The 18,613-nt window shown below is 38.7% G+C and overlaps 2 protein-coding genes across 10 annotated transcripts in view; one reads left to right on the top strand and one right to left on the bottom strand.

The window, feature by feature from the left end:
- PAAF1 (proteasomal ATPase associated factor 1) overlaps nt 1-14,436 on the bottom strand; it is a 41,550-nt gene extending 27,114 nt beyond the window's left edge. Inside the window, exons 1-7 of one of the 8 annotated variants that reach the window (XM_069553022.1) lie at nt 14,236-14,304; nt 13,194-13,305; nt 12,934-13,044; nt 12,635-12,675; nt 10,590-10,708; nt 9,041-9,144; nt 5,354-5,443 (exon numbers count right to left, since the gene is read on the bottom strand). Coding sequence is in view for 4 of the 8 variants with exons in the window: in XM_069553016.1 (XP_069409117.1) it covers nt 5,354-5,443; nt 9,041-9,144; nt 12,635-12,675; nt 12,934-13,044; nt 13,194-13,285 (438 nt within the window). In the remaining 4 variants the exon portion in view is untranslated. Of the gene's footprint in view, nt 1-5,353; nt 5,444-9,040; nt 9,145-10,589; nt 10,709-12,634; nt 12,676-12,933; nt 13,045-13,193; nt 13,306-14,235 lie in introns of all 8 variants that reach the window. The other 7 variants (XM_069553016.1, XM_069553019.1, XM_069553023.1 and 4 more) reach the window with 7 other exon arrangements.
- A 39-nt stretch (nt 14,437-14,475) lies between these two features.
- Nucleotides 14,476-17,705, top strand: COA4 (cytochrome c oxidase assembly factor 4 homolog). Of its 2 annotated transcripts, none has more exons than XM_069553050.1 (2): nt 14,476-14,563; nt 17,002-17,629. In XM_069553050.1, exon 2 carries the CDS (start codon nt 17,014-17,016, stop codon nt 17,266-17,268), a length of 255 nt encoding a protein of 84 aa, XP_069409151.1. In that variant the 5' UTR covers nt 14,476-14,563; nt 17,002-17,013; the 3' UTR covers nt 17,269-17,629. The 2 variants fall into 2 exon arrangements, with proteins under 2 accessions (XP_069409151.1, XP_069409152.1); XM_069553051.1 differs by lacking the exon at nt 14,476-14,563 and adding an exon at nt 14,753-14,826 and having other exon boundaries at nt 17,002-17,705.
- Nucleotides 17,706-18,613: the final 908 nt, after the last annotated feature.

Here is an 18,613-nt window from a genome sequence, read left to right as displayed (position 1 = left end):
TTTCAACTCTGTTCTGGCTTCCCAACTACATGATGAGCTTTATAAGTGTCAGAACCATGTCCAGCACCACCTTCTTACACAAATCATAGGCTATGTACATAGTAACTATTCAACAAATACCTAATCCCAGTTTGGGAATAAGGATGAAGCACCTCATCAACAGATAAGAAAGTAAAGCCATCTGACCTATATCAAGGAGACCAACTACTGTCCCCATTCACAGGGTCTCAGAAACAAAACATATTTAACACTTTCCTACTCACCCTGAAATCAGTTTAATCCCTAAAGTAACACAGCAAAACATCTTTCCTGACTCATGTGGCATCTATCTTTGGCTTTATAAAAGACACCTGAAATTTAACCTGTCCAAACAGAACCCTTTTTTTCCCCTGAAAGTGAAAGTCACTCAGTTGTGTCTGACTCTTTGCAACCCCATGGACTATACAGTCCATGGAATTCTCCAAGCCAGAATACTGGAGTGGGTAGCCTTTCCCTTCTCCAGGGGATCTTCCCAACCCTGGGATCGAACCCAGGTCTCCCGCATTGTGGCAGCTGAGCTACAAGGGGAGCCCTCTGCTTCCTACCAATACAACTACTTGTCCCCCACTTAGTAAATGACCCCAGAATTTACCCAATTCTCAGGCCAAATCTTTAGGATTATCCCAACTCCTCATTTTCTCTCTCTCATATCCAAGTCATTGACAAATCCTATCTGGTCCCACACCCTAGAATATAGGCTCTACACCACCATTCTATTCATTGCTATAGCTCCAGTGCCCAGAAGAGTATCTGGAATACAGTAGGTGATTAGTAAATGGGTGAACCACCTAATAATGAGTTCAAATAAGAGAAAGAGAGTAAGAAATAGAATAAAAGAACAATTAATGTGTGTGTGTTTTTAAATGACCTATTCCACAAAAGGTAAGCAGTTCTCCGAACACCTGAAGGAGTTCACCACTTCTTCCCCTCGAGGTCTTCAGTTCTATATTTATATATTACAGTGGGTGTCAACAAAGAGCAATTTGTTTCTAGAGGGACATGCTGCTACTGCTAAGTCACTTCAGTCGTGTCCGACTCTGTGTGACCCCATAGACAGCAGCCCACCAGGCTCCCCCGTCCCTGGGATTCTCCAGGCAAGAACATTGGAGTGGGTTGCCATTTCCTTCTCCAGTGCATGAAAGTGAAAGGTGAAAGGGAAGTCGCTCAGTCGTATCCAACTCTTAGTGACCCCATGGATTGCAGCCTTCCAGGCTCCTCTGTCCATAGGATTTTCCAGGCAAGAGTACTGGAGTGGGGTGCCATTGCCTTCTCCAGGGGGACATGTGGTGATGCATAAACACTTTTAGTTGTCACAGCCGGGGGCGCTATCTAATTGACCACTTGTAGGTAGAGGCCAGGGATGCTGCTAAACATCCTACAGTGCACAGAATAGCCTCCTATGAAAAAGAATTATCTAGCTTAAAATGTCAATACTGCCAAGGTTGAGAAACTCTGACATACTGTTTGGTACCCTCTCAGTTAATAAACTCTCCCTGGAGGGGATGGGGATATTATGTTATCATCTCAGTTACAGATCTTTGAGGCCCTAGTTCCTCGACCTAAAAGATAATTAAGTCTGAACCATCCATTTCTTCCAAAGTGATAGTACACTGAAAAGTAGATTATAGATCATACCAGCTGTCTCCTTCCTCCAAATTTTTATTAAAGGAGGAAAGAGAATTAACATTTACTGAACAGCTATTATATGCCAAATATGTAACAGACACTATTCTCATATAATCCACTCAAAAATCTTTTAAGCATTAGTAAGAAATCAGATGAGAAACCTGAGGTTTAAGAGGTAGTTAAGTAACTTCCCTAAAGTGACAGAGCAGAGCCAGGATACAAACCTAAGTCAGAGTCTAAAGTTAAACATCTATTCCTTAGTTACAGGAAAAGAACAGACAGATCAAAGGAGCAATTATAAATACTAGATATAGATGACAATTCACGTCCCTGAGATAAAGGATGGATTATTTTGTAGTACTGGAACATGCTAATCATTTCAAAAAGAATTGTTACAAACACTGTAAATCAGATATACTTCAATAAAATAATTTTAAAAAATTAAATTAGACCCCTACTTCAAATCAAGTAACAGAAATAAAGTTTGAAATGTAAAAAATAAAACATAAAAATTCAAAAATGATCATATTTATAATTGTATTTAACAAACACTATTTATATTGTGTTTGCCAGGTTCCAGGCCCAATTATAATTGCTTCAATCCTCACAACAACCCTAAGAGATAAATACTTTTACTCCCACTTTAGCACAGGAAGGTTAAACAACTGGCCTGAGGTCACACAGTTAAAGTGGCAGAACCGAAATTCAAATCCAGGGGATCAAATCCAATGAGCCTGACTCTAAAGTCCCTGCTCTTACCCATTACACTGTGTAATTTAAAGTGTGTGTGTGTGTGCGTGTGTGTGTATATATATATATAAAATCACAGACTACCCTAAGCAGGATCCCAAAGGCAGTCATCATAAATTGATAGGTTTTATTATCTAGAAAATTAAATATTTTATATGTCAAGATACTATAAACAAATAACAATAAATGATAAACTAGAAAAAAGCTATCTGCAAAATACACGGCAAAAGGTCAATACTCTAAATATAAGAAGAGTTCTTATCAATAAAGAAAAAAATTCACACTTAGAAAAATGGGCAAATGACATGAAGAATGGTCAATAAATATATGAAAAAGTGGTTAATTTATAATTAATCAAAGGAAATATAAATTAAAATAGCAATGAAACATCACCCCTCAATGGTAAAACTTTAAAAAATTTGAATAGCCAGCATTAGCAGAGAATGTCAAGTCAGACTGGCACAAAAGCGATAAAAGTAAAAAAAGTCTTTTTAGGCAATTGATAGGGCCCAGTTGTAGGTCAATCAGTCAGAAAATTCAGTACAAGTAGAAAATAATAAAAAAGGATATAAAAATGCCCCTATATTTTATTTTAACTCAAATACTAATCTTTTCATGAGTCCACTAATTACTATAAAGACTTGACTTTCTTGTAAAAAACTATAACCAAACGGTACACAACTTCTAGTTTCTTGAAAGCAAAGCAAATCTTTAGTCACACTTACAAAGCAATCTAAGAGCAAAAATTTATCCAGGGTTTTTTAAAGAAATCTTTTCCCTCATACTGTACTACATTTATTTTGTCCAAACTACCAAAATAGCAGGTTTAAAAAAACTCTTCTTGGGACTTCCTGGCAGTCTAGTGATTAGGACTCTACTCCAGGGGGCACAGGTTCAGTCCCCAGTTGAAGAACTAAGATTTTGCACGCTGTGTGATATAGCCAAAAAAAATCCTCTTCTGTATCAAGTCTCTATAAAGCAATCAAACTGAGTTTCCAAAGACACAGTCACTCTGCCTTTCACACTTATATTTCACTGGCTTAACATATTTAATTAACATAATTTCAAAAACAGTACAACAGACATTGTAACTGACCCTTGGTAAGCATTCAACTTAACTGGTAGCGTCAGCATGCAAACCTCAAAGACCTTACAAGCTGCAAATGTGCTGTGAGCATGAATCAGAATGGTTTACAAAGGAAATGCACTGCGACAGTTGACTCAATAAATCAGTTAAGTGGAAGCCAGGTAGAGCATACCAAAAGCCTTATGATGTACATTCCCTGTGACTCAACAACTCTACTTTTATAAATGTACTCTAGTTTTTTCTTACCTTTGTGAGTAAAGGGTTAGCTATAAGTATATCATCAAAACTATGAAGTCAGAAAATTAGAAATACATGAATGCCCAGTAATATAAGATGAGAAAAATAAATTATAGTAAAGCCATACAATGGGATACTATGTGACTCTTAAAATAATACACATAAAGTAAACAAAGAATGATGTACACAATAAGAAATAAAAAATAACTTATAAAACAGCATGTACTATATGGTAAAATATTTAAAGAAAAAAGATTGGATCAAGGAAAATAATGATATGGAAAGTATGGTGCTGGCACATATCAAGCAATCAATAAATGTTAGCTATTACAAATATGATTATTATTAATTTTACTTTTAAAAACTGAGCTATAGTTAATAGACAATATTAGAAAGTTACAGGTATACAAAATAGTGATTCACAATATTTTAAAGGTTATATTCCACTTACAGTTATAAAAATACTGACTATAGTCCCTGTGTTGTACAATATGTTCTTGTAGCTTATGTATTTTATACATAATAATTTGAACCTCTTAATTCCCTACCCCTATCTTGGCCCTCCTCACTTCCCTCCCCCTATTTATATCCATTAGTTTCTTAATCTGCGAGTTTGTTTCCTTTTTGTTATATTCACTAGTTTGTTTTATTTTTCAGATTCCACATCATATAGTATTTGTCTTTTTCTGTTTAACATATTTCACTTAGCATATCCTCCAAGTCCATCCATGTTGTTGTAAGTGGCAAAATCACTGATTATTATTAGTAAGTGCCATATAACAAAAGCTCACGTTATCTTTATATTATAGAAATGAATGATTTTCACTTTCTTTTGTATTTCCTAAATTTTGATCACTAAATATATATTTGTTTCACAATAGGGTAAAAACAGCTATTTTTGAAAATGTATCACACAATAAGAAACAGTAGGCTTTAATATAATCCTTCATTTCTGCTTCCAAAAAGCCTATGGTACTAGAAAGGGCTTTATCACAAAAATCTCTGAAAATTATCCCTCAATATGCTGTTCTTGGAATTTTGAGAAAATGCCTCTTTCTATAGGCAAAGGGAGAGAAATATGAGCAGCAGCAAATTACTCAAACATCAAGTACTATCATCATTATCCAAAAGTAGGTAAGTAGCACTAAAGCATACGTAAGAAAATTTCAAAAAAAAAAATTTTTTTTCACACAATTCCTCTCTTTAAGATTACCAGTAATTTGAATGTATCGCTGTGAACTATAGTTTTGCCCAGGTATGCGCCCAGGAGTGGGACTGGTGGATTATATTGTAATTCTACATTTCGTTTTCTAAGGAACCTCCACACTGTTTTCCATAGTGGCTATACTAACTTACATTCCCACCAACAGTGTAGGAGGATTCCCTTTAATAATAATAATAATAATAAAAATTATCAGTGAGTGGATTTGTACATTTATTCTAAGGACCCAACTACCAGTTTTGCCAAACATATTGCACTTTATCGGCTGTGTTATAACACAAAGTAAATGAAAACCACATTAATTATTAATATGTTTATAGCACTAGACAAGCAGATAAAACGAAAAACTAACATGTTATTATGTTTTCTCCTCATTTTATAAAAATACTTACACTCTTCGTATGAATTCTGGAAAAAGTAGTATATGGTGCCAGAAACTTTGAAGATACATTTTCCTTTGGACATGAAACATGAATGCTTTTCTAAACAGAGAAGGAAAGATGAAATCCATCAGTAAAGCTACATCAATAGAACTAAATAAAGCTTCTTAAAGAAAACATTAGGATGAAAGAAACTCTTACCTTTTAAGTGTACCCTCCTTCTCTAATCCTCTTTCCCCAACCCATAAAACTATCACTCCCCTATACATAAGCAGTCCTTTTACTGCAGAGGGTTGCAATGTAATTTGATATTGCTGAGCCATTATGTATTTATGTTGGTTTCAACCGAAGACAAACCAACAATAAGATACAAATGACAAACATGAGAACATTAATTTCCATAAAGAAAATCCAATACCAGTACTCTCAATCAGCAGTGTGGCAAAAAACAGGACCAACAGCATCAGCCCGCAGGTCTAGGGCACAAAAGACTTATCTAAAAGTAAACCTGCCGCCTACAAGAATTTTCAGAAAGAATGTTAGACTACTGGCATGTATAGTTACCAGAGTAAGAAAGTAGGTAAATTATGGTATGCTCATACAATGTGTAGGCCCTGGTCAGGCTTACAATCCCACCCAGGCTGAAACTGACTATATATGTTCATAGACTGGTCATGACCAAATAGCTGTCTTATGGTATCCCATGTGTTCTGCCTAATCATTACCACGTATTATTTCAGCTACCGTAGCAAGAAACCACTAGTGACATAGTATTAAATTATACCTAGGACCAGACATTAGATTCAAGTGACATGACTTGCTAAAGGCAGACTGTAACCATTTAAGCATGTTGGTGTTTCAAGGCCAAGATATAACAGGCTTGGTAAACACCTCCTCAAGGATTCTTGCAATACAACAATCCCCTACTCTAATCAGCAGAACACTAACACTGTCCCCTAAGTGTGTATCTCCTACGTAGAGCTGAGGAGCTGCTCTCACCAAAGGGACCCTAATCTGTTATCCCTTATGCAATAGTACTTAAAAGTTTCTGAAAATTCTTCTGGACAATGAAAATGTCTTCAACAATCAAGACTTTCTAAACCTCTTTATGTACAACAAGCACAGTCTTCACAGTTCATTAGAAAGAATAGTTTCAAAGTTATAATATTCTCATCACTGAAAATCAATATTCTCTTATTACAGATCTTCTATTCCTTTAAAAAGACAATTAGGTGATCTACATGGACCGTTCTTTCTTAGCCAGCATATCTATGCCTGGCTGCCTGCAGGCCTTTTATTAAATGAGTTTTTGCTCTAACCGCATGACAAAGCACATACAGCTGCAAGAGAGCTGACCTGGATTTGGAATTGTCTCCTGTACCCGAAACTAAAGTGTCAGCTAAACTTTCCTGGCTAAATATTCATACCAAGAAACGACATGAGGAGCTCTAAAAGCTTAGTGTTCCGGCCTCTGGAAGAACTGGGTTTTCTCTCAGAAGACTTTATTTCTTTGGAGTTAATTATATAAAAGATTTCAAGAAATGAGTGGTTTTCTCCTGCTCATCAATCCTGCAAATCACATTTTAATCCATAAACAGACAATGAAGGAAGATAAATGTTGAATTATCTTCCAGCAGTAGAAAATGTTCATGTTGTTAATGAGAAGATTTAAAAGAAAAGCTGTGGGAAGTATCAAAACAGACAAAATTCAGTGTGAAGGGGAAGAGTGAATACTCCACACTAAGATAAAATTAAAAGTCAAAACTTTTATCTTTTGAGGGGTTAGGTTTTTAAGCATAATGACAGATCTGTTTTAACAGGATAATGCAGCAACATCAAATACAAAGTGACTCATGGTAGTTAGGAAACATGAATGTTCAACCACAAGCACTTACTGTCTGACCCAGCAGGTATTCAGCAATAATTAGCAATGATGTTGGAAGGGCCTGAGTACAAAGGGAAGAAAGGAAGTCAGCACCCAGGCCATGAATGGATACTGGCAAACCACCTGGGGAAAATGTAGGCTTGCAAGGTGGTGTTATACTTGAAGTTAATAGAAATGGGTTTCAATTCTGACACAGTCTAGCCAGCTTTGATTATCAAGGGTTAATTAACCTCTCTGAGTCTGTTTGCTTATCTGTAAAATGGAAATTTAAAATGCTAATCCCACAGGATTGTTACAATAAACAATAACTCACTTTTGAAATATCTTAGTTTCTTTTATATGCATTCTCAATCCCCACTAATCAGCCTATGAAGTAGAATACAGTCTCTGTTTTATAGATGAGGAAACTGAGGCTCAGGTAACCAAGTTATTTGTCTAAAATTATATAGCTAGTAAATGTCACAGTAACTAAGACTTGGACTCAGATCTTCTGGCACTTTCTACAATACTGTTTATGAAAAACAAATATAAAAATATATAAAAACACATAGCTTATTTTGCACAGACAGTAGTAAATGAACATTTGCTAAAAATCTTATGTAAAAAACAAAGTACTCTATTCTTGTCAGTACACCTGAAACATCTTATAACTAAGAAAGCTTAATTACACCAAAAAAAGAAAAAAAAAAAGGCTGTTTCACCCTTTGGGAATCATCTCACTAGAACACAATGACTGCAGCCATCAGAACGAAGAAGGAAAGTCAGATCATGAGTTCTGCAACACTTAGATGGCCATCTACTCACCTCAAAGACTGATGAGAAAAACAATATATTAAGTACCATAATACAGGCCTTCACCAAGGTGTGGCCAAACACATAATGCTATATTGTACAATATGGGGTACTAGCTACATAAACCTACTGAGCACTTGAAATGTGGCTAATACAAATGAGTGACTGAATTTTTAATCTTAAAGTTTAATTTAAAAACTGATACTTGATCCAATTACTGGAAAACTTTTTAAATATGTTTGGAACTAGTTAGGTACATGAATCATCTGTTTTCAACTGTAAATTTTTGTAAACCTAAATACATATCAAGTATTTCCAATTAAGAAATTAGAGTTTGAATTGAGATGTTCTCTAAGTTAAAATATACAAAGGAGCTCAAAGACTCAATAAGAAAAAAAAAAAGAGTAAGAAGAAAGAAGTGTAAACTATTTCTAATAATTTTTTATATTAATTACAGGTAGAAATAACATTTTAGATATATTGGGTTAAATGAAATACATTATTAAAACTAATTTCACCTTTTTTTTTTTACCTTTTATATGTGGCTACTAGAAAATTTAAAATTACACATGGATACATACTGCTATATATAAAATAGATAAACAAAAGGACCTATTGTATAATACAGGGAACTATACTCAATATCTTATAACAACCTATAATGGAAAAGAATCTGAAAAAGAATACATATATAATAGCCATATACATATATACATAACTGAGTCACTTTGCTATACACCTTAAACACTGTAAATCAATAAGACTTCAATAAAAAATTACACATGTGGCTCACTAATGAACAGCACTAGTATAAGAGACTTAAGAGAAAGTTTGCATTTAAAAACCATGTCTAAGTATAAAAGAAAAACTGTTGACATTCAAAGGCAATAAAAATTATGATTATTATATGAATGGAATGGAGATGACAGTGATACACAGATGAGTATAAATATTAAAAGTAGATATATAAGATACTACCATAGTTTTCGACATGATGCCATCTAGAAGACATAAAAACTTACCTTATTTATTTCATTCACAATAAATCCTTCAGAAGCTGTAACCTCTGGGATGCCATCAAGGCCAATTCCTTGACAAGTTAGGCTGCCATACAAAGTTGGTTTCCCTATATAGACAAAGATGCATGTTTCAAAAAATAAGAAGAATTAAACATCTTTCTCCTTGAAGGCCCAATTCAGGCATCTGTATATATGGGAGGAAACTGGCTCATGAAAGAAAAGCAGGTACTTGTGTTAGTAGTGAGGTGAGTAGAAAGAAAAATAGCCTAGATGAACCTAATTTGGAAGAAATATACTCAAGGGCTAAAAGCCAGGAACAAAGATTTTGAGATATAATATAGTATTTGTAAAGCTACTAGAGTAATCTCAACCTCAGTTTTACTGCCTGTGAAATGGAATTTTCCCAAGATGAAAGATGAAGATCAACATGAACATATGCATTTATCCACAGTACAGACATATTAACACAGACTAAAGAGTTAAGCTTCAATAACTGGGAAGTCTGCTTAAGCAGGACACTGCTTTTGTAGAAATATAGGCTAAATAAAATTCCTGCACATAAATGTTAAAATGTTCTCTTCTATTCTTCTCCTATAGTGTGTGTGTGTTGTTCTGTAACAGCCCACAATGTGTGTGTGTGTGTGTGTTGTTCTATAACAGCCCACAATATGTTGTTTACATTTCTGGCCTCCCCACCAGACTATGGAGTCCTTGAGTTCAGAAAACTAGCAAAGTGCTCAAATTATTCAGTAAATAACTGGTGCATGAAAATTAAATTCTAGGAGTAAGAGGGAAGTAAAAGTCATCATGCCAAAGTCATTCATGCAGAGTAGGAGAGCTTCCTAGAGAGGGTGGGACTTGAGAAGGATCTTAAAAGATACAACTAGGCAGAAAATAAGGGAAAGGAAAGGGGAAGGAAACGGCAACCCACTCCAGTATTCTTGCCTGGAAAATCTCACAGAAAGAGAAGCCTGGTGGGCTATAGTTCATGGGGTCACAAAGAGTCTGAGTGAGTCATGACTGAGTGAGCACAAGGGAAAGGAACCTCCATGTCAGGGAAGGGCATGTCGAAAATAAAGAACAGTCACACAGGAACAAGGGGAGAGGAGGCATCAATTAATATACTAGTTTAGTCACTGAAAGATATTAATGGAGTAACTCACAATCTAGGGTAGAAGTCTGGACTAGAGAAGATCTAGTGAAGAAGGTGTGGCAGGGAAGTGGCATGAAATGTTAGTTCAGAAAGATGCCACAAAAACAGGGTTGAGTGAACTCCGCGTTTTGTCCCTCTCCATGATTCCCTCCTGGCTTCAAATTATCCTAGGAAGTCTGGCCCTTTTGGTATATTATTTCTACCAATCTCCTGTCAGCACTGTCAATGACCTCTCTACATTTACAAAGCTACTGAAACGATCTGAGTCTCAGTATCTTGTCTGTGTAACAAAAGTGAGATTAATCTAACCATTCACCTTTCTACATTTCTACATATAGGCTGCTGAGTGCAGATACAGAACAGGACACAGCTGTGCAAACTGGCGCCGTTCCAACTTACCACAGTTTTCAAGCTCTGCGTAGTTTTGGAGTCCTTTTGTCCCTTTTGTTCCCAGAGCAGCCAATTCTCACTATACCTAGCCTATCAGCAAAACCTTCTTCCTGCATAACAGCCAAAAACTGGAAACAATTCAAATGTTCGTCAGCTGATGAATGGACAAAAAATGTGATATGTCCTTACAGACTATTACTTGGCCATAAAAACATACGAATGCCACAAAATGGATGAACCTTGAAAATGTTATGTTAAATGAAAGGTGCAAAAGGCCACATATTATGACTCTATTTATAAGCAATGTCCAAAACAGGCAAATCCACAGAGAAAGTCAATTAGCGGTTGCTAGGAGCTAGGAGGAGGGGAGAAAGTAGAGAGACTGCTAAACAGCATAAGGTTTCTTTTAGAGGTGATGAAAATGTGTAGAATTACTGACAGACACACAACTCTATGAATATACTAGAAACCACTGAATTGTACACTTTAAAAAGATAAACTTTACTGTATGTGAATTATATCTGAAAAGTTATTATCTTAAAAAAAAATCAAAATCCTAATAGTCCCTACATGTTATGGTTGACATCTAGCACATAGATAGCATGCATTTTATTTCAACAAAACTGCCATTTCAGGGGAAAACAACTCTTCTTTAAGAGCTGACTCTAACTCCAACATCACAAAGAAAATATAGGCTATAAGAAAATTTCACATTTCTATATCCAGGTCTATGCATGTATCTATTAATACATCTACACTTACCCTCACCTTTCATCTTACTCTTTTAGACTTAATTCAATCTCGTTCATCTAAGATACTGATTTTTCAGCTGGTCGTCTTTTCTACCTACAGCCTAAGTATTTGTTTCTTTTTTTAAAATATATTTATTTACTTTTAAATAAGGGCTTCCCTGGTGGCTCAGACTGTCAAGAATCTGCCTACAATGCGGGAGACCTGAGTTCAGTCCTTGGGTCAGGAAGATCCCCTGGAGGAGGGCATGGCAATCCACTCTAGTATTCTTGCCTAGAGAATCCCCATGAACAGAGGAGCCTGGCAAGCTACAGTCCATGGGGTTGCAGAGTCAGACACAACTGAGTGACTAAGCACAGCATTTTTAAATGAAACAAAGATGAATATTTTTAATGTATAACCTGTATTTTAATTGCTCTCCAATTAGTTCCCATCTTTAAAAATAAGACAAAAATCCTTGATTCTGAGACCTCCCAGCTACCACCTTTCTTTGACACAGCACCAATGTCCTCCAAAGAAAACTGTTTAAAACTCTATTTCTCCTAGAATATCTTATTATGGAGAGACGTCAAAGGTCTCTGAAAATGAAAAATAATCAGCAAAACAAAGCTTTCTTACAAATTTAAAAGCAAAAAAATTTTAATGTTACCACACTAACTGAAAACAAATGGATGAGAATAATACAGGAATGTCATTGAAAGGAAAAATTTGGAAGACTTGGGAACTAACTATATATGGTAGGGTGAGGCACCAGGTTTTTCACTCTAATGTCTAGAATAGTGATAACTTAAGAACTGAGAAAATCTAGAAAGAAAACCTGTTTGACAACAGAAGCGCTCAGCATCAGATTCTGGATCTGATAAGCTCAAAACAGCAGCGAGAGTTTTAACCAGAAATATTTAGCAGGTAACTATTCAATCTCTGCTTGAAAATGAAGAGAGGTCAGAACTAGAGCTGTAGACCGGGAATCATTATCAGGAAGATCACAACTGAAGCTACAGAACTGCCTAGAATACAATAGTATATGGCAAAGACACTGATTAAGATGCAGCAGCAATGTCTCCACAAATGTCTGTGGCTCCCAATGGGACACCAATAGGAAGCCCTTCCCCTAGAATGGAGGAGTTGCAGTGGCATCCATTCAGCACAGAATGGTCAAGAACATCTGAAGACTGTTGAAGCACATCTCAAGACTACTTGAAGCACTGTTCAAGTAGTCTAGGCCAGGAGAAAGTAGGAAGCTCTTTCCTAGGGGTTGTAAATCCTTTCTCTAAAGGGAAGGCATAGAGATTTAAGGATATTACCTGGGGGGTGACAGCTCAGCCAGGCTTCCCCTTCGTCCTTCCTATGAAGAGAAACAAAAACGTAATTAGACTCACTCAATGTCAAAATGGATGTTATTGATGAAGGGGAGAAAGAACATATAATTTCCAGTTTAGCCAGAGCACTTACACAAATCAGTCTAATACGTTATCCAGGCATAGACAAACTTTATTGAAGAAATACTTATGGATTGTGTTTAATGCATAGACCTGTTAGTTAAGTGAAGCTCAAGTACTTCATCATGAAACACTTATTAGCTGCACTATCCTGGGCAACTTACTTCTTGATTCTGAACTTGTGTTCTTGCAAAGGTAGGTGGTCCTCAATAAATGCCAGTGTTCTTCCTATTACACATCTGGTGTTGTAGTAATAAGGTTTATTTTCAGCCCACCTAGTAAGGCATAAGTTTCTTAAACTCAGGAGACTATGTTCCATTCATCTTCACCATTGTTTCCATTTTTAAAACCTATTAGTATAATAGTTGCCATTCATGGCACTGCTGTTGGAGAAGGAAACGGCAACCCACTCCAGTATTCTTGCCTTGGAAATCCCAAGGACAGAAGAGCCTGGCCGGCTGTAGTCCACGGCAGACACGACTTAGCGGCTGAACATCTCGGTACGGCTGTACTCATTCTGGTGCCTGGCAAAATAACTTGCACAGTATATGATACACAATAAATAAATGAATGGTTTGTTGTTCATTCCAATTAAGCTGTTAGCGTCTCAAAGGCAGAAACCACCCTTAAGTTTAGAGTACACATCTGAACTCCGCCGAGCATCTATTTAGGTCAGAGTCTGGACATGGTTTAAGTGTTACACTGTTCCCTGAAAAGACCTGTGAAGTGAAGTGAAGTGAAGTGAAGTGAAAGTCGCTCAGTTGTGTCCGACTCTTTGCGACCCCATGGACTACACACAACATGACTAACACACCACTGGGAGAAGGCAATGGCACCCCACTCCAGTACTCTTGCCTGGAAAATCCTATGGACAGAGGAGCCTGGAAGGCTGCAGTCCATGGGGTCGCTGAGGGTCGGAAACTACTGAGCGGCTTCACTTTCACTTTTCACTTTCATGCATTGGAGAAGGAAATGGCAACCCACTCCAGTGTTCTTGCCTGGAGAATCCCAGGGACGGCAGAACCTGGTGGACTGCCGTCTATGGGGTCGCACAGAGTCGGACACGACTGAAGTGACTTAGCAGCAGGGGTCGAGAAGCATGCCAAGACTCCTGGTAATGCAGATTGCTGGGACTTTTGGAAATAGCTGATAAGTAAGTATTTGCTAAATGACCATGACTATTTGGCCAAGAGTCTTCCTGCCTCTCAGTTTTCCTGTCTTTCTCCAACTCATTGATGCTATTCTGCCTCTGCCATCACACGACGCATACGTGTTTCCTGGGATACATAACTCTTCTGAGAATGAAAAACAATGACCATGTGGCTTTGAGACTTCTAGGCCCAGGGTTCCCTCAACAATTGATGAGGCAACCCCTATGGACATCCTGGGTCGGGGATGGCGCTCCTTAACGTAAAGGCAACATCCGCTACCCGCCTCCTATGTCCCAGTTCTGGACCTGGATTCACCTGAGAGCCTGGGCCCAGTCGCTCTGAATCCTCAAAGGTACCGCCATCTTGGCCCGCCTCCACCAGCCCGCCCCTTCCGCTCTCTCCCGGAAGTGGATGCCCCACAGAGCCTACGTCGAGAACGAAGGGCGGGATCTACCCGAAAAGCCGCTAATGGAAATACGTGATGTATTCTCCTTCTCTCCCCGCCCCTTTGCGCGCGCGCTCCTTGCAGGAAGCTGGTTCCTGACCCGAGGTTTACTGGGTAATTCGGTAGAGTTACAGCTGCCTGCGAAGCCGACGCCGCTGTGCAGCAGCGCGCGTTCGAGTCCTCCTGTCTGCCTGTTCGGTGAGCACTGTGTGCCGCGATCTTACGCGGTGAAGCCTAGCGGGCACAGCGCGGGCTCGCGAGTGCGCTTGCGTCCTCTCCGGAAGGTGGTCGAGGAGGTTTTAAGTAACTTGGCCGCCTGGGTTTTTCTGCTTACCCATCCTTTCAGTGCCTTCTTAGTCCAGGCTGGCCTTCGCGAACCAACTGCCGACCTTCCATCCTGCCCTGGTGTCTGAGCGAGGGTCTTCCACTTTTTACTTATGAGAGACTGAAGCCAGGTTGAGGTGGGGAATTAAGTCCTTTCGTAGCCCATGCACTTGTCCCTTATTAGCATCTTATTCCTTGCGGTAAAGTGAGTTAAATATTACCTTAAGAAGGAAGGAAACTAAGGGAATTCCTGTGTGGTCCAGTCGTTAAGAGTGCCCTTCCGCTATAGGGGACACTATATAGTTCGTTTCCTGGTAGGGGAACTAAGATCCCACATGCCAAAAAACCGGGGGGCGGGGGGAAGGAATGCACGCTAAGGCTTGCGCATAGTAAAACGAGGTGCCAGTATTTGAATCCGGATTTCTTGGCTTAGAATCCACGGCACTGTTCTTTCCACCATATTGTTTCAAGAGGCTTGCCCTTGCCTTTAAAGAGCTCAGTATATTTAGAAAGAAGAAACATGTATAGTAATAGGAGTTATCATTTATTGAACTCTGGACGTGCCAGGCTCCTTACGTGCATTATCTCATTTAGTTTTCAGTCCTGTGAGATAGATTTGATGTGTGTTTTTCAAGAGAGATTATAAAGTGTAATTTGCTCAAAGTATCCCAGTGAGTCAGTGACCAGGCTAATTTTCCAATCCAAGTTTGTTTTCGAAGCCCATTTTCTCCCTCCTCCCTTGCCTTCAAAGCAAATGAATTTTGTGTAGGGCCAGTACTCTTGCCTGGAAAATTCCATGGACAGAGGAGCCTTGTAGGCTACTGACTATGGGGTCACAAAGAGTCGGACACGACTGAGTGACTTAACTTCACTTAACTTATAGAGTTCTTGGGCTCTCCCAGTGGCTCAAAATGTAAAGAATCTGCCTGTAATGCAGGAGATCTGGGTTCAATCCCTGGGTCAGGAAGATCCTCTGGAGAAGGAAATGGCAACTTGCTCCAGTATTCTTGCCTGGAGAAATCCATGGACAAAGAACCTGGCGGGCTACAGTCCACGGAGTATCAGAGAGTCTGGACAGGACTGAGCGATTAACACTTTCACTTTCATAGAGTTCTTAAAACCTTTTTGTGACTTCCCCATTGCCCTCTTGACAACTTAACATGTGGTCTTCCTGTGATCAGATACTTTCTCAACTCATCACTTTCATTAATTTTCCTGTTCTCATACTCTATTCTCCAGTCATGTAAAACTTTCAGTTCATCTCATGTCAAATTCTGTCTCAAATCCCCACCCTGCTCTTCCATTGACTAGAAATATTCTTTACATCTCTGGCTCTTCCCTTTTCATCTTTCAAGTCTCAGTCTAGAAATCACTTTCTGCAAGAAAAGAAGGCTTCCCTGCCTGTTTGTCCCCTTGTCTGGCTTAGGTAGTCTCCACTGTCTTCCCAATTTTAGCTGTTTATAGACACTGTACACAAGTAAACAGCCTTTTAACTTACCTAAATTATAAACTCTATGAAGGCAGGAAGTGTATCTGTCTTGGTCACTCTTGTTTTCTCAACTCTAGCATAGAGCTTGGTACATGATAGATACTCAATGATAATTTGTTAAATGAATCAGAGACCCAGGAAAGGCATTAAGGAGTCTTAGCTTATTTATAGCCTGTCATGGTTAAATTTGTACAAAGGCTGAGTCATTTATCTTCAAACCTCTCTTAAGTTCCTTCTATATGCTACCTTGTGCTGGGTGCTCTGAAGCAGGTGATCGTGGAAAGGCAATGTGGGCAAGTGCACCTCACATTAAGTATTCTCACACTTCACAAACTTAGTTCTTGCCCTGTACCTTGTATGCTCTTTTCTCCACACAACTCTCCATTCTCCCAAATGTCAAACCCTACCCATATATGGTTACTCTCTTAAGTACTAAACTCTGTTCTCCTCTAGCCATAGAATAAGGCTAATTGAAAAAAAGAAGATTGCTTCTCCAATAGGAGAACAGAGATAGCTTCCCCAGATATGTGACATTTCACCTAATTCCAATTCTATTAGTAGAACCCATTTGAGCTTATTAGTGCTGTGCTGAGCATTCTCACATACTTTATCTCATTCTGTTCAGTTGAGACCATTTTGCAAGCCTGGTGCTGGGGGTACCAGGATGAATCAGGCCCAGTGTTTGTCCTCAAATAGCTCACAATCTCCAAGGGGAGACATAGGCATAAATAGGCTATAACAGTGCAGTGGTAAGTGTTGTTTATAACAGAGGAACATATATAATCATGTCCCTACTCTAATCTTGCTCCCATTGATATTCTAGAGACTCCAGAAGATGTCAGCTCAAGGCCATGCCTGGTCCCGACAGGTGAAGAAGGAGGATGAAGAAGAGGACCCGCTGGACCAGCTCATCTCCCGCTCCGGCTGTGCTGCTTCCCACTATGCAGTGCAGGAGTGCATGGCCCAGCACCAGGACTGGAGGCAGTGCCAGCCACAGGTGCAGGCCTTCCGGGACTGCATGAGTGAACAGCAGGCAAGGCGACGGGAGGAACTGCAGAGGCTGAAAGAGCAAAGCAGCGCCCACCGCTGAGACCCCAGACCACCTATCCCCAGAGGATGGCCCTGCAGAAACTAACACCCAGACAGATCATGGGAGAAAGAAATCCTGAACAGTGGAAGTTTGTGCCAAGAACTCTAAGACTTGGGGATAGTATTTGGGCCTGGGGCTGAGAGCCAGGCAGCCATGGGTTTGGACATGAGCTATCATATTGATATCCCACACATCCTCATCCATATTGTGTCACCAATATTAAATATTGACCAGTATTTGCCATGTAAAATAGTGGGGTTAAGGGATGCTCTCCTATGCTACATCTTGGGTCAGTGTGCCAAGTACTGTGCTGATTACATGGACATTTAATTTTAAAGTAAATTCACAATCTAAAGGTAAATTGGTTTTATGAGACCTCATGTGCCATGCACTGTGTAGGAAACTGATGTAATGCAAATATATCTCCCTTCATATTGCTTTAGTCTGGTTTGAGAGAGAAACAAAACACTGGAACAACTAATTTCTGATAATGATACAAATGACTTTATCTTTCATCAGTTGTTCTGGATGTTTCAGTCAGTCTAATGGAAGGAAGAAGGCAAATGGGGAAACAAATACTAAGTGCCTCTCATATGTCAGACTCTGTTGTATTAACAGATACAGAGTCTGATTTCAACATGCTCCCAACCAAAGAAATACATAAAGTTGACTTGATGTTTAAAAAGCAATTTAACATAACATACAGATTTTCAGCTTTTGAAAAGTTTTTAGAATCTGTCAACATGGAGCTTATATTCCTACTTTAACAGCAATTTGCTGGAGCTGAATGAATGATTCTTCTTTTAGGTGGATGTGTACTGCAGCTCACAACAGTTGCCATTGCTTTCCATTTTTCTTCCATAGAAGTGCATTACCCATTCTGTTGTTTTGCCTCTGACATTTGAGAGTGGGAAGGGAGTTGAGAGGGTGACCATTGCTATAGAACTGGAATGCAAAAGGACATGACATATGCTGTCATCATCATCAGAAACATTTCTTAGCGTATGTATATATATACACATTAGAAGCACAAATCTGAAATAGAATAGGCCCTAAAACTACTTTGAGCCTTTCTGTTGGTATTTGGGAAGGAGAAAAAGAGAAAAGAGGAGAAGTTAAGAGGAATTCAAGTTCGAAGAACCATAAAATCCCATTTCAAGCAGAAAGAAATAACTGTGTAAAAGGATGAATGAATCTGTTGGGCCATGTGTGCTGTGCTGTGGTTCATCAGAGGTAGCAGTATGAACTACATCCGTCAGCAAGAGTCTCAAAGAGAAGGGAGTTAGTTGACACTGTTAAAGACGAAGTAAACATTACATATTTGTAATATATATAGCAGAAAGGA

This window comes from Ovis canadensis, chromosome 15, assembly GCF_042477335.2.
Source record: "Ovis canadensis isolate MfBH-ARS-UI-01 breed Bighorn chromosome 15, ARS-UI_OviCan_v2, whole genome shotgun sequence".
NCBI lineage: Eukaryota > Metazoa > Chordata > Mammalia > Artiodactyla > Bovidae > Ovis > Ovis canadensis.
Note: the sequence above shows the minus strand (reverse complement) of the source record. Positions and strands in the feature narration are given on the sequence as shown.

Bases quoted from the DNA above. Each gene is read 5' to 3' on its own strand.
- COA4 (XM_069553051.1), top strand. From the start codon at position 17,014: ATGTCAGCTCAAGGCCATGCCTGGTCCCGACAGGTGAAGAAGGAGGAT.